We start from the raw sequence: 14,844 nt of genomic DNA, 5'->3' as shown, positions 1-14,844 counted from the left end.
CTTGTATAAAGATGGATAAAGGCTAGCTAGAGAGTTAGCTCCAAGCCATTTATCTTCCCAGAACCTTATATTATCACCAGTGCCTAGTTTCCATTCAATGTTGTGAAGAAAAACCTCATTATGAGAAATGATAGCATTCCAGAAAGAAGAATTCAGTGCATTGATACTACTAGTTTGAATGTTGTAATTTCTGGTAGCATATAGTTGATGAAGGAAAGCACCAATTGTGGAATTTCTGTCCAGACACTTCCATAGCCATTTTGCTAGAAGAGATGAATTGAAAACTTTAAGATCTTTGACTCCTAATCCCCCCTCTGTTTTAGTGAGACATACTCTCTTCCAACTAACCATACATTTGAAGGCATTATTATCTATATTTCCTGTCCACAGGAAATTTCTCCTGATTTTATCAATTTCCTTGATGAGCCACATAGGTAATATGTAGAATGACATGAAATATAATGGAATGGAAGATAAGACAGAATTTAATAAAACAAGCCTCACACCAAAGGATAATGAATGTTTCCTCCATGTAGATAATTTCCTATGAAGGTTATCAAGAATGGGTTGCCAATCAGATTTAGAAAGCTTCCCATATTTGAGAGGCAAGATTAAAATAGATTTTGCTAAGGCTTTTGATTCATTGAACTGGAAGTTCATTATTGATCTTCTAAAGGCAAGAGGTTTTGGACCTAGATGGTGCTCATGGATTCATAATATTATTTCATCTTCCAGTTGTGCAGTGCTAGTTAATGGGCAGCCAACCAAATTCTTTAATTGTAAGAGAGGTCTTAAACAAGGGGATCCGCTATCGCCAATGTTATTTAACATTGCGGTGGATGTCCTTCACAGAATGATAGTGAACAATGTTGATGATGGTTTACTATCTAGTCTTGGTATCAAAGCTCCTTTAAACCAGTTGAGAACTCTTCAATATGCTGATGATACCCTTCTTTTTGTCAGAAGCTCTTCAAATGACATCAGAATCCTCAAAACAATTTTGTATATTTTTGAAGAAATGTCAGGCCTGGGTATTAATTATTCCAAATCATCTCTTGTGTATTTTGGCAAAACTCATTTGAAAGAGCATTCACTTGCTTCATAACCCCGACTATTTTGACAGTAGCAAAATTAGTCGGGGTTGGCAACCGCGACTATTTAGAGACGAGATTAAAAAAAATCGACCCGCTTCTTGGCCACGTTGCTGACGTGGTCACAAAGTGGGTTGATTTCTAGAAATAAAAACGGAGTTGGTCGGTTTTTTTTTAAATTGGATTGGGTTTTAAATGAAAATTTCTTCGTTTTGAATTATATGATTCGGATAAAATGATGACCCTATTTAAATCATTGATACTGGGATAATTTTTTGGCTGCTCATTCCAGTTCCTGCAATTTTCTCACGTATTTCTAATTTGATGATTTGACTTTTTTGTTAAAAAGACACAAGCCTTTTAATGTAAGATTGGATGCAATCTGATATTAGGATCTAAGAGAGATGCCACTATTATCTGCACAAATCAGTTAGTATGACTCAATTCATACTTTATCCGGGTAACAACTGCATTCTAAATCAAACATGTAAATCTTTATGTATTTCTCTTGTTTTATTTTCTCGATTTATTTTAACCATTTCATATTTTCCAGCATTGTTACTTACAGAAGGAATGTGGCATGCTTACATCTAGCATATCCATAATGCTAGAAACTGTACATAAGCCCTTAAGGGCGCGTTTGGTTCAAATTTTTTTGATGGAAAAGGGGGGGATAATCGTACTTGTCAGCTTGTAAATGTTGCTGTCTGCACATCTGTTTGGTTGGGGCTGTAAGGTCGCGTTTGGTTCAAAAAATTTTCATGGAAAGGGGGGGAGGAAAGCTGCCATATTGCTGACAATATGTCAGCTTTCCCCTCCCCTTTCCATGAAAAAATCATGAACCAAACGCGCCCAAATATCCACATATATCTTGTGCAGTATCTTGCATGCATCCGAAACTACCCCATACTCCTCAAAATCTTCTTCAGTACCTTGCACGCATGTCACTGCCCTTTTCTATGCACGCAGGAAAAAGGATGGAAACAATTACAAAAAAAAAAGAAAAAAAAAGACAGCAATAACTGCATTTAGAACAATATGAAATCAATAGATCACTATACGCTACACGTTCAATCAAAATGCCGCTGAAATAGTGAGAGACCAAAATGCATTGAATTATATTACAGAGACTTTACGATGAAAATCACCATAGTTCAGTAAAAAGGAAACAGGATTTTATATGTATTACAGAATGATCAGAACTTCAACCATATTTCACAGTTTGGATCCTAAACCAGGAATAGAAGCAAAGCTAAATTTTACAATGAGAAATTACTTATTTTCACCTCACTGCTGGACCTCTAACTCCTTGAGCTATTTCAAACGACCCACTATTACTCATATCATTCGTATCAATGGCATATTCGAAACTTCTATCTAGGCTCCTATCATTGCCAGTCTCCATGGCCAAAGACTCCTTAAGCTGTACCACGACATGGGACATTGATGGCCTTAAGGTAGAGTTTGCTGATACACACTTCACCGCGGTATCTAATGCCTTCCAGAGTGAGTTTGCATCGTAATCATTTTCCAACCTCACATCGAGCAAGCTTGCAATGTCACGATGTAATATCTGGCAATGAAAATTGTACGTTATTTCATTCACGTTAGCTCCTGGAACCAAACGTGTGTAAATACTAGTTCAGGTCTGAATTATTGTCTAAAAGCAACCCAAGCAATACAAGATAAATATACGCTAGCTGAAAAATCAGAATAATGAAATGAAATTGTACAGTAGATGCATGCATGCATGCAAAGAAAATAAAGTTGCCCCAGAAAATATATTTTTCCATCCTTTTACCTTTCTTTCTCAAGAGCTGCTCCACCTGGCGGAGGAAAGCTTAGTCCGCTATTCCCAGTTTAAAAGTCTCTCAGAAAAGAAAGCAAAGATTCGGAAAACTTTAACATGATAACTATTACAGTATAAAATTATAACCCTCAACTCTCATCACAGATTCAGAGTTTTGTTATAGTGACAGGATCCTTTAGCATGGTATTAGAGCAACCCAAGTTGAATTCCCACTGACCACAAACTTAAAAGCGGATTTTTAAATTTAAAAAGAAGTCTGATACTACTGAATGTGTTCTAGCTTCAGCCCATACAAAGGATGCTCAACCTGCGGGACATGTTCGCCTATAAAATTATGACCCTCAACCCTCCTCACATCTTCAGAGTTTTGGTGCAGTGGCAAGAAAAAAGAAAAAAAATGAAAGGAAAAAAAGGACGCTCAGCATCATTACAGATTAGATCTGGTTTAATGCCAAATTGAGTGGCTTAACTAGAAAGGAGAAAATGGAAGACGACTGCAATCACTGACCAACAATGTCAGATAATTAACTTAATGTATCCCTCTTGGATAAAGAACATAAAGTTTTCTCCTGAAGGAAGACTTACTCAGGATCAAGGTAGCCTGGTGTTCCAACTACCGCTGTTGGCAGATTGCTGAAGACCTCAGTGCGGAAAACTTTAGACAGCCCAAAATCTGCTATCTTGGCCTCCATATTCTTATTCAGAAGTATATTGCTGGTCTTCACATCTCTGTGAATGATTGGTGGATTGCATCCCTTATGCAGGTACTCCAATCCTGTATGCCAATCGGCGCCATCAAGAGATTTGGAGGAGAGGAAATGTAATAACCTGAGCAAGTGGTGTAAAAAGAACAAGGCGAGAAACCTTCTGCAGCTTCAAGTGCAATTCGGAGCCGCTCTCCCCAGAGAAGACCTCTAGAACTTCCTATTTTACCTGTCAAGACTAGGTAATTCCAATTACCATTGGATACAGCTATCTTTTGACAAGTTTAAGAAGCCAAATTAATCACTAAGAATCATGAACGTAAATAGATTTTGGAATGGATAACTCTACCATTTTGCATAGAGCTGAAAGTTAAATGTACGTGTAAAAAAACTTCAAATTTTCATTACTTTCTATTTTTCTTGTTAACCAATATTATTTTCTTCCATTATTCTAGCAACACAATGAACCCTCATATGTCAATGTATAGTAACAGTTTTTTCAAACAAGTCAAGCCACACACACACGAAATGCCAGACACATCGATATACTGGCATGCATGCTTACATATTACAAATATCATGTCAAAAATATCATGAACACATAGTAGAAATTCCATGCCAAAGATATCTTGCAATAAAAGATTGAGAGGGACTGAAGAAGAGATTGAGAACCTGCCAGATGCTCCTGAAGACTTCCTCGATGCATGAATTTGTAGACAAGCGCTAGGTAATTTCCATCATTGCAATAGCCGATAAAGGGCACAAGGTTTCTGTGATGAATTCTCATCAAGAGGTGGATCTGCAACAAGGATAAAAAAATGTTACCTGTTAAGGCTCTTCATGAGAAGATTATTTTATTAGAGAGGGACTTGACAAGAAAAGAGAGAAAAAAGAAGAAGAAATTAGAAGGCCACCTGGCATACAAAAATCTAACTTACTGTGATTAATCACTCAGGTTTAAGTCATACAACCATGACAAAATGCTCGAAAATTTAGAATAAGAACTTAGACAACAGCAAACATGATAAATGTTGATATTTAGAATCTCCCCTGTGACACGCGCGCACACACAAATAAAACAAGAACTAAACTAAGATGCATTTCCACATAATGAACTAAGCTTCAACTGTATATGACAGACAAAAAGTCAACAATGATTTAACCATATACAATCTACTAAGCTAATGTGCTTTATATTCATGCCTTCCATGTTTTTTTAATAAAAAAATCCCACATGTCCCTTTATAACATCATTCCTAAACTTATTCATTTCTCCAGGCATCCTTCTTAACGTTCTCATGGACACACAGCTGTGCTAGAAAGGAGATCAAAGATGCATTTGAACTTGAAACATATACGTTACCCTTGCTTTATATTCCAACTTGGGCTGTAATGCATTAGTGTTCAATAATATGATAGTAAATTTTAAACTAAATTGGAATCAATCACCTCCGTCATAAACTCCTTCCCCCCTTGAGATGATGATTGAGATCGCATCTTGACTGCAACTTCAATACCATTCTCTAATTTGCCATGATAGACAGACCCAAATCCTCCTTTGCCAATTTCATATTGGAAGTTCCCTGTAATCTTTTCCAGCTCCATATAAGCGAATTGCTGACACTCCGGTTGAAATGGGAGATCATTATATATCAGCTGTCCTGAATTATTTTTATTCATTTTCCTAACAAGGATACCTGGAATCCAGCCTGTAGAAACCAAACAAGTATCACGAAAAATGTGCCAGATGGATATAGAAAATGCAAATAAACAAACCATATAGAGGAAGGGCACTTAATCAAGGTCTTTGTGTCAGAAAATTCTACCTTGCTGTTTTCTCCTTACTCTCAATGCATAAAATAAAATTGATAATAGCAGCATGAGAGCAATTAAAACTGTCACTGGCAGTACAATTACAATGGTCGCCGTACTTTTCTTTTTCTTTCCACACGCACCCCCGTTCTTGCACAGACTAGGATTGCCTTCAATACTGCAATAGGAAAATCTTATAGGAATTATTCATCATCTATGTTTGGATAGGAACAAGAATATTCACACATGCATTAACATGTGTGATCGAATGATATCATATAATATGGTAAATTAGAAGAAAAATTAGCAGCTCCTCAAAACCTCACAGTAATATGTCTAAAGAGAAGCCACCAGCAGGATGTCATTTAAAAGACAATTCTTTACCAAGGGGTCTCAGGCCAAAGGAAACTAGTGCATGAGATTGACTCCTGAAATCTGGAAGTAAAAATCACCAGGTGGCAATCAAAGTTATGTAGTATGTCCCTTTGAAGAAAAAGAACAGGTCTCTGCAGGCATACCTAATAACACATTCTGGCTAACATACATGCACAATGGCAGTTTTATTTTATGTACTAAAAATAGAAGAACATGAGGGAATCATATTAGAAATTTACATCCATATGCTTGAAAGGTGCCTCAAATAGGGTATTTGATAGCAGAGTCTTAAGGATCTCAGACGCAAGAAAATTACTGGAAACAAAACTGTAGAGTGATGACAAGGGAATTCAAGTATCTTATAAATATGAAGAGAAAATATAGGTATATAAGGCACACCCGAGTGGCATTCATGTGAGACCATCAGATCGTTAATATTCTTTCTCCACAGGTAAACCAACGACTCCCTCTTCACACCCTCAAAGAAGTTTAATTCCACAACTTGATGCTACATCAGTCAATAATTGTATGAAGTGCACGAACTTAGAAAATCCATGGATAAGTCTCCATGTTAAGTTTTCATTCTCGGAAACTCTTTTCTCTAGTATATAGCCATATCCTTTTAGGTAAGTGGGAGGTATGACACAAACTGTATGTTGTAGTTGACAACTAGATGATCCAGTAACGATAATCTTTTATATCTGGAAACTCGCACAGAGTTCCCAACCTTGCTCTCAACAACAAAAATACCCATGTTGAGTCCTATAGTTGTTGACAGCCTTGTCATATGTGAAGCAAGAAACTGCTTACCACATCAGTGAAGGATCAAGGAAAACTTGGAAAGAACATGCATGGATAAGCTGGCATATCTATGGATAGATTAAACTGACTCATAGCTGATCACTTGATTCAACCATCACTATCTAGTCCAGAGCCATGCCCTTTTCTGGAATAGGTGAGCAACTTCATAAAATGGAATGCAAATTTAGCTATAATCAACTGAAAAAGAATATAAGAACCACATGAATTGACGTCTAGAGAATATAGAGCAAACCTTAATTTAAGAGACCCATTTTCTGCTCTCTTAAGGAGAGCTGGAGGAATCTGTCCGCTAAGTTTGTTTCCCGACAAATTTCTGCAGGAAAGAAGGTAAAAGTTTGAAAAATCAATCTTCTTCATTCAGCATTATGTCACCATATTAAGGCCAACCCTTACAGTAGTTTTAGGGATTCCAAATCCGAAAGAAAATTAGGTATTGGCCCAGTTAACTCGTTTACAGACAAATCCCTGAAACAGAAATGAACAGCAAAACATCATTCCCCTAGAATAATCACGTGGTTTTGGTCCCTGGCTTACAATTTAATAAAAGTGGAACCTGAAATATATTGCATGTAAGAAGCAGCAATTTATGACAACAAAAACAGTATTGTTTTTATACTGATGTTTGAGTTGCAGCATGAATCCTTTATCCATACTAAGGACGGGCAGGATCCAATGAGAGTGGTGACCTAAGACATACAGACTTTTATACTTGCAACAGCCTGAATTGATAAGTACTAGCTCAAGTAAGCTAGTTAATTATGACTATTGTTGCTACTAGTTCTGGAATCCTGTTGAAGTCTTGTGACTTGTATGTTATGACGACAAGGGTTTACAGGGTGGCAGACTTTGTTTTAGTAACTATTTATTAATGAAACCCAAAGATCTTTTATCAGGCAACCATTTTCTCACAAAGATATCACAATATCATGAACCCCAACTATATACCAGGAGATCTCGTCTATTTCACACAAAACGATGGTAGTTACCAAAGAGGGAAAGATATAGATGAATAACTGATCTGAAAGTATAATAAAAACAGATGATCAAAGTCTCACTAGAAGGAGGGCACAGTAAACAAGATTCCAATCCAGATTTACTCACAGGTATCCAAGTGCTTTGAAATTGGCAAGCAAAGGGGGTATTTCACCAGTCAATCCACTAGAATGAAGGTCTCTGCAAAACAACTTAAACTATTAGAATATTGCAGATTTTCTCTTGAACTACTTTATATTAAAATTTTCTATGAAGAAAAACTTAAGCAAAAAAAAAAAAAAAAAAAAAACCCAAAAAACTTAAAAAAAAAAAAAAAAAAAAAAAAAACTCACAAAACTACGATCCTTGGGGAAGAAGACATATTATAGCTACAAACAAGGCCATCCCATGCAAAAGCTCTTGGTGCACATGGATCACCTATCCAATTTCTCTTCACATTATAGTGCATTTTGATTGCCATAATTGCATCAACTGATATCACCAGACGACAGGAATGAGACACATATACAACAGAAAATGGCTTTATATTATGAAATAACAATAATCACCGCAACCTATGTTGCATCGGTATGGGTACAGGTACCTGTATAGGTACGGGACACGACAAATTTGTAAAAGGCAAGGTATGAAGACACGACTATATAAATATTTATATACACATATATTATATATTGGAACTAATAATTTATATGAGAACAAGGATGACAATTAAAATTCCTATAACATTTTTTTGTTTCTTTCATTACGTGGATTATAAATAGGAAGAAAACACTAGTTTTTAAACTAGACATCAAAACAACCCTTCAAAATCATAAATCGGAACATGACCTATGTCAACAAGTTTCATGAAGTGGATGTGAAATGTAGGGCATATGTGAAAAAATGTACATCTAGTGTTTTAAATTAAGACATGTATTGTATAATTGAGTACATGCTCGAATAAATATATGCAGACATGCAAGGAGTATCCAAGGAGTATGGGTATAGGTACATGTCGGGTATGGGTGCGGCTTCAAATTAGAAGTACCCAAGTAACATAGACTGCAGCATTACAAAATGATCCAAAACTCACTAACAAAAATCAAATAGGGCAACAAACTTAATTATCGAAGTATGAGCAAATGGGGTTGGCATATGGTTTGCAGCAATCACTAACAACAAAAAATACATGTAAAGTTTTAAAAAAGACACTTGTACTCCTCCATCACTTTTCGCTTCTACTCAAAAAATCATCCAATTCTTCAATTCAACCAATAAAATCCTCATATGCATTCGTTCTCCCAATTCTTGGATCCCAATTAATTCGTAGACATTGAAATTGTGGTTTTTTTAATTAATTCTTCAAATGGACTTTTCCATAATTTACCCTACAAGGTGAATTTATCTCGCAAGTGTAATGCAATATGACTCTCAACGTCTTCATCATAGACAAAAAATCACAAAACATAAACATTAAAAAAAGAGGAGTCTTTTCGATATTTGTCCCCCACATCTTTCATATTTTAAAATTAACCCACCAAATCTTCATATTTTGAATTAGTCCCCCAAATCTTCCAAGTGTTTTAAAAATTAGTCCCTCCAGGTAGCACCGGGTTGGAAGAAGTGGGGGACCAATTTCATACCCCTTAATAGACATGGGGGACTAATTTTAAAATATGAAAATGTGGGGGAATATGAAAGATTTGGTGACTGATAACTAATAAAACAATGATAGCCTAAACTCACCGTCTCCGCCATCAGTAGCCAACTCCGATGCCTCCAAAACCGAGTAAACCTCCACCGCGTTCAAAATCGGCGCCACCGTGGCATTCCTATCCTGCTCCAGCGTCACATCATACCGCGCCATTTCCCCAGGCTTCACACTATAAACATGATCCCCAACCAAATACCTAGGGCTAAAGGGACCGAACCAAAGCTCTCCATTAATAAAGATGCTGAACGATCTCTTGTGGGGTCCGAGGTGACGGAGCTCGGCGAAGTGGAGGAATAGGTGGGACCGGGAGAGGGACCCGCTCTTGGTGGCGGGTGGGGAGGCGGTGGAAAGTGGGGCCCACGAGGGCTGGGTGGGGTTTGGGTGCCAGATTCTGTCGTAGGGGTCGTCTGGGTACCTGAGGAGGATTGTAACATGTTATTTGGATATTTGTCCCTCAAACCTTTCCTATTTTGAGAAATCATTGAAATTGCTATTAGGCCCCCATGTTATATAAGTATTATGAAATTAGTCCCCCAAATCATGTGAGCATTTTTGAAATCAGTTCCCCAAATCATATAAGTACTATAAGTATCTTGGAGAGTTAAATAAAGTTATGCTTTATTTAATTATTTCTGTTATTATTATATATGATAATACCCGATCAGTTTGGAAAGATCATGTACAATAGTCAGGCTTCTTTTTTCTTTTTCTTTTTTTTAGGTTTTTGCAGGAAAAGTTATGCTTTTAATATCATAGAAATAATATTTTTTTCCGTTTACATGTTTTGCAAAGAACTCGTGTAAGAGATCATGAATTTATGTATTTATTATGTTCATTTGACAAACAAAGTCAGACATTCCAAAGTTGAGAATTTAGAACCTCTCATAATTTGCTCTTTCACTTTGCAATAAAATAAAATATCACTAAGTTGTGTTAAGAGCATTATAATATCCAACATAATCTGTCAATCTAAAGTTTGGACATTTTCTTTTAGGTTATGGTGATAGATAGGGTATGTTAAATATAAACTATTCGAAACAAAAATGAAATTATCGCAACATGATTTAACTTGCATCGCTGTCTATACTAACGTTTTAGTACTTTTCCAAAAGTAGCATCCAATCCATAGGTAAATTCCATGTATACTACTTGTTTTTTGCTAGATAGCTTATGTCTAATATTATAGCTATATGAATGGATTTTATGTTTTAACATTTTGATAATATTTGCATGTTGCTTCATAACTAACTTATTCAACTTTAACCTCGTTAGTACATGTCAGATATACTACTGATTTGTTCCGAAAACGAAAAATCTACCTCAGCGGTTGATCTGTTGCCGATCCCATGTTAAGCCTACGGAATAGGACCAACGAACTTGTTGCATTCACCGCCGGATACATATACATCTTCAAAGGTCTCAACTCAAGCGAAGATATAAAAGGAGTCCCAGAATTCGTACCAACCAAACAAACCGATATAAAATGAGCTTCAGCCACAGTTAAAACCTCAGCCATATAAACTCTCGATGCGTCAGATATATTAATCGTCTTCCATAAGTTGACACCTAAATGAAGATCAAACACTATCGGCTTGTTCAGGCCGTCGTAGTTACCATACATGAACATAGCTCTAATCGAATACTTGAGACCTTTTAGTACTGGTCTTAGTGTATAACAGTTTCGACTTCCATCAGGAAAGCTTCGAAGGCTTGATAGTTGTGTCGGAAGTGAGTTGCTAAGATAGTTCGCTGAAATATTGTAATTTGCACCGCTATCTGTAAATGGTGTATCGCAAATGTAAGGTATTTCAGTGATCTCATCGTCGTACGAACGTCCTTCAGAAATACCGCAATCAATGCTAATGAAGCCTGCAGGGATGAATTTGATTCGGTTTAGTTCTGAAGAGTTATTGAGTAGAAAGTTGAGTTAGAGCTTACCTTGAGTATTTGGCTGGGCTTGAACTCCAATGGTACATGAGATAGCTGATAGGGTGATCCACAACAAGAGGCTGTTCATTGTCTCCTTGTGTCTTAATTTGGGAAATTAGGTATTTATTCTTTGTGCGTGTTAGAGATTATGAAGGCAATGAAAGTGAAACTTCACATGGGACGAAAAAGCTATGACTTGTCATTCTGTCGTATACCAAAGGTCACGGAGCTCGGCCGGGTTTTTAAGCAATAACAGAATGAGCGAGAAAGCAACACATCGACAACATAAGAAAGCAATAAAAAGATAAAGGTGTGTACATCATTATCTACTATATATTGATGCTTCATTGACCAGATACCTATTAAATTTAATTCTGTGACGAAGTCAATACAAGGCTGGAGCAAATCAAATGTTGTTCTAGGCAAGACTTTATGAGCTTCGGCTAACTCTGAAGTCTAAATGCAACATTTTCACCAAATAGTCCACAATCTGTATAGATAAAATGTACATGAGGTTGCACAAAGTTCATACATTAAAGCGAGACAACAGCTGAAATCATCAAAAAATCACTTCTGCACTCCAGACAGGTTATATGCTAGGATTGCTGATGTTGGGCGCAGAGTCACGCCCACCGCCGCGGAAGCGATATGTCCTGAGAGAGAGCCCTGGCTTTTGTTTTCACAAAAGTACAAGTCAAACTCAGTATCTATGTTTCGCGAAGGAAACCCAGACTCAGTAGCGAAATATCTCAGCGAAGTGAGATATCCACTCTTCCTCTCATCAGCGCAAGACCGAATTTTGAGGGATTCTACAAGCAATAGCCAACAACCCAGAAAACAGTAAATACACGAGATTTTACGTGGTTCGGCAAACTAGCCTACGTCCACGGGAGGGGGTTTCACTATGAGGAGAATACCAAACTTTACAAGTTCTCTCTCACTCACTTATTCTTTTTCTCTCAAAGAAAACTCACACAACCCAATTGTTTTACCACAATTTTCCCACACCAACTCAACTCACAACCACCTCTATTTATAGAAAATGAAGGGGGAGGGAACTCAGGTAATTGGCGGGCACACAAGGCGGGAAACGAAGAAAGCGCGCGCGGATAAAAGAAATTCCCGCGGGAAAATTCCCGCGTCGAGGTCCTGTGCGCGCGCAAGAAAGCAGGGGCGGGCGATGCTTTTTCGTGGACGTGGGCAGACCCACGTGGGTGGGCTCCACCTAATCACAGCTGAAGCTTTATACGTCCACCTGTATCCAATTAACCTAATGGACCAGGAGATACTCGGGGTCGTGATACTCTGACATCATAAATCTGTGTGATCTCAAAAAAATAATAATAATGACCTTTCTCATGTATTTAAAAATAATAATGATCTTTCTCATGGATCTAAACATTTACAAGAAAAGATTTATCAGAAATTATGGTTATGTGAAAGATCCAGATGTCCTCGACGCAACTGAAGAAGCTTGAGCAAAAGCACTTTATTGAAAACAAACAGGCATACTTCAAGAAGCTCATCTGTGTTACTGCTGCTTCTCTGTCTCTTTTTTTTCCCAGGTACCTGTTAAAGGAGAAATCATAGGATGTAAAGTTCGCCATGCTGAATAGGGAATACCACAGAGCCATGGACATTTTTCAGTTGTTCATACAAAACCAGATAATAATCTATTTTCATGTTTCTGTTGAACTGACATGAACGCCGTTTGCGTAGTTTTCATGTAATCAGACTATTTATTTGCGTATCTATATCAGTATTTGTTATCTGTTGGTTTCAGAATAGGACCATCTGTGTACCGTGGCTTATCTTTGAACAAATAACTCAATTTTGCTCCTCCTAAATTATAGATCAGTACGAAGTCTAACCTTTGTTTGCTAATGCATCAAAGATTTTAAAAGCAGGTACTAACAGAAGCATGTTTATTTTTGCCTCCAATTAACTTGCGTTCGGAGATTTATCAATAGAGAGTATTTCCTTCTGACTCATGGTTGGTCTTATGGAAAAACTTGAGCACTTCACTAAGGCTACATGGTCTCAACTCGTAAGCAATATTGTGGGCATATGAATCTTACAACTTTAAGATTTTATGTAAGCAGCATATTCTCATAGCCTCGTTAATATTGGTTGACAGGCAAGCAATAAACTCGGTGAATCTCAACTACCAAGAAGCCTCTGAATTTAGAGTTGACTCATAGTTGACCTTTTTTATTTTGACACGAGATAATGATGATCATCCACCAACACATTGCAAGGAAATAGAAGAAATCGGCTAAAAATTCATTATTTTTACTTCCCATAACTTGCAACTGTAGAAATGGCAGGAACAGGCATTGGCAGGCAGGCAGATTGGCGGTCGACCGCATTCGTGCACGAGACTTACTGGGCGTCAGGATTGGTGGCGGTCTACCGCAGAAGTTTCTGTTCGGTGGGCGGTCGACTGCCGCGGTCGACCGCAGAAGTCTTTGGACCATTGGGGCTGTTCTGGATTGAGGGCGGTCGACCGCGATGGATCGCGGTCGAGCGGTTTTGGGCTGGGTCTGTTTTCCAAACCCGTTTCGTTTGGGTTTTCTATAAATACCCAAACTCGATTCTAGGGTTTGAAAGGCAAGTGTTTTGAGCCGTTGAAATGAGTTTTCTTTGGGCTTCTATTCTAGGAGCAATTGGAGAGATTGAGAGTTGATTTGTTAAGGGTTTATGAGAGATTTGTAACCCTAGTTTGTTCCTCTTAATTTCTAATAGTAAAAACTCCCCCCTCCTTGCCCCGTGGACGTAGGCATCTCGCCGAACCACGTAAAATATGGTGTTTGATTATTTGTGCTCTTGTTGGTGTGTTGGTTTATCTCTTTCGGCTATTTGGTTGGATCTCGGCATAGGGGTTTCTCCCCAACAATTGGTATCAGAGCTCCGGGCAACGCTTGGGCTTTTTGGAGGTGTAGATCAGTTGGGAAGTTCATCTAGAACTTCGATTGGTGATAAAGATTGGATCTTTGTGGTAAAGTTTCTATCTTTTTCACGTTGGATCTATTTCCTATTTGTTTCGTAATAGTTTGGATGCTTTGAGATATATGGCCGAAAAAGATAAAAGTGGGGAGGGTTCTTCTAGTATGAAGGCCGTCCAAAGTTTGAATATACATTCTATGAAAATAGATGTGGAAAAGTTCAACGGCACAAATAATTTTGGACTTTGGCGATGTGAAGTCATGGATGCGCTCAATGCGTAAAATTTGAAAGATACGTTGGAGTTAGACGGGAAACCGGCCGAAATTGATGATAAGGTTTGGAATAAAATGAATAGAATAGCGTGTGGTGTGATTAGGTCTTGTCTTACCCAAGATCTAAAATATGATGTGATGAATGAGACTTCAGCAAAGAAGATTTGGGAGGTCCTAGAGGGCAAATATTTGACGAAAAGCGTCGAAAATCGTTTGTATTTGAAGAGGAGGCTTTATCGCTTCCAATTGAAGAAGGGGACATCCATTAGTGATCACATGAACCACTACACGAACCTACTTGCAGATTTGGTGAATGTGGATGTTATAATTGAAGATGAAGACAAGGCATTGTTGTTATTGAGTTCCTTGCCCGACGAGGAATATGAGACATTCGTTC

At 37.7% G+C, this 14,844-nt stretch overlaps 1 protein-coding gene across 1 annotated transcript; it reads right to left on the bottom strand.

Moving 5' to 3' along the window:
- LOC109842332 (putative leucine-rich repeat receptor-like protein kinase At2g19210) lies at nt 2,185-11,329 on the bottom strand. Its single transcript, XM_020411224.1, has 13 exons — nt 11,239-11,329; nt 10,620-11,169; nt 9,333-9,715; nt 7,940-8,078; nt 7,716-7,787; nt 7,008-7,079; nt 6,847-6,927; nt 5,432-5,595; nt 5,055-5,314; nt 4,278-4,404; nt 3,766-3,834; nt 3,487-3,676; nt 2,185-2,728 (listed from the first exon to the last, which is right to left on the bottom strand). Exons 1-13 carry the CDS (start codon nt 11,315-11,317, stop codon nt 2,374-2,376), a joined length of 2,541 nt encoding a protein of 846 aa, XP_020266813.1. The 5' UTR covers nt 11,318-11,329; the 3' UTR covers nt 2,185-2,373.

The sequence above is a fragment of the Asparagus officinalis genome, chromosome 5, assembly GCF_001876935.1.
Source record: "Asparagus officinalis chromosome 5, Aspof.V1, whole genome shotgun sequence".
In the NCBI taxonomy this organism is placed as follows: domain Eukaryota; kingdom Viridiplantae; phylum Streptophyta; class Magnoliopsida; order Asparagales; family Asparagaceae; genus Asparagus; species Asparagus officinalis.
This window is presented reverse-complemented; position numbering and strand designations above follow the sequence as displayed.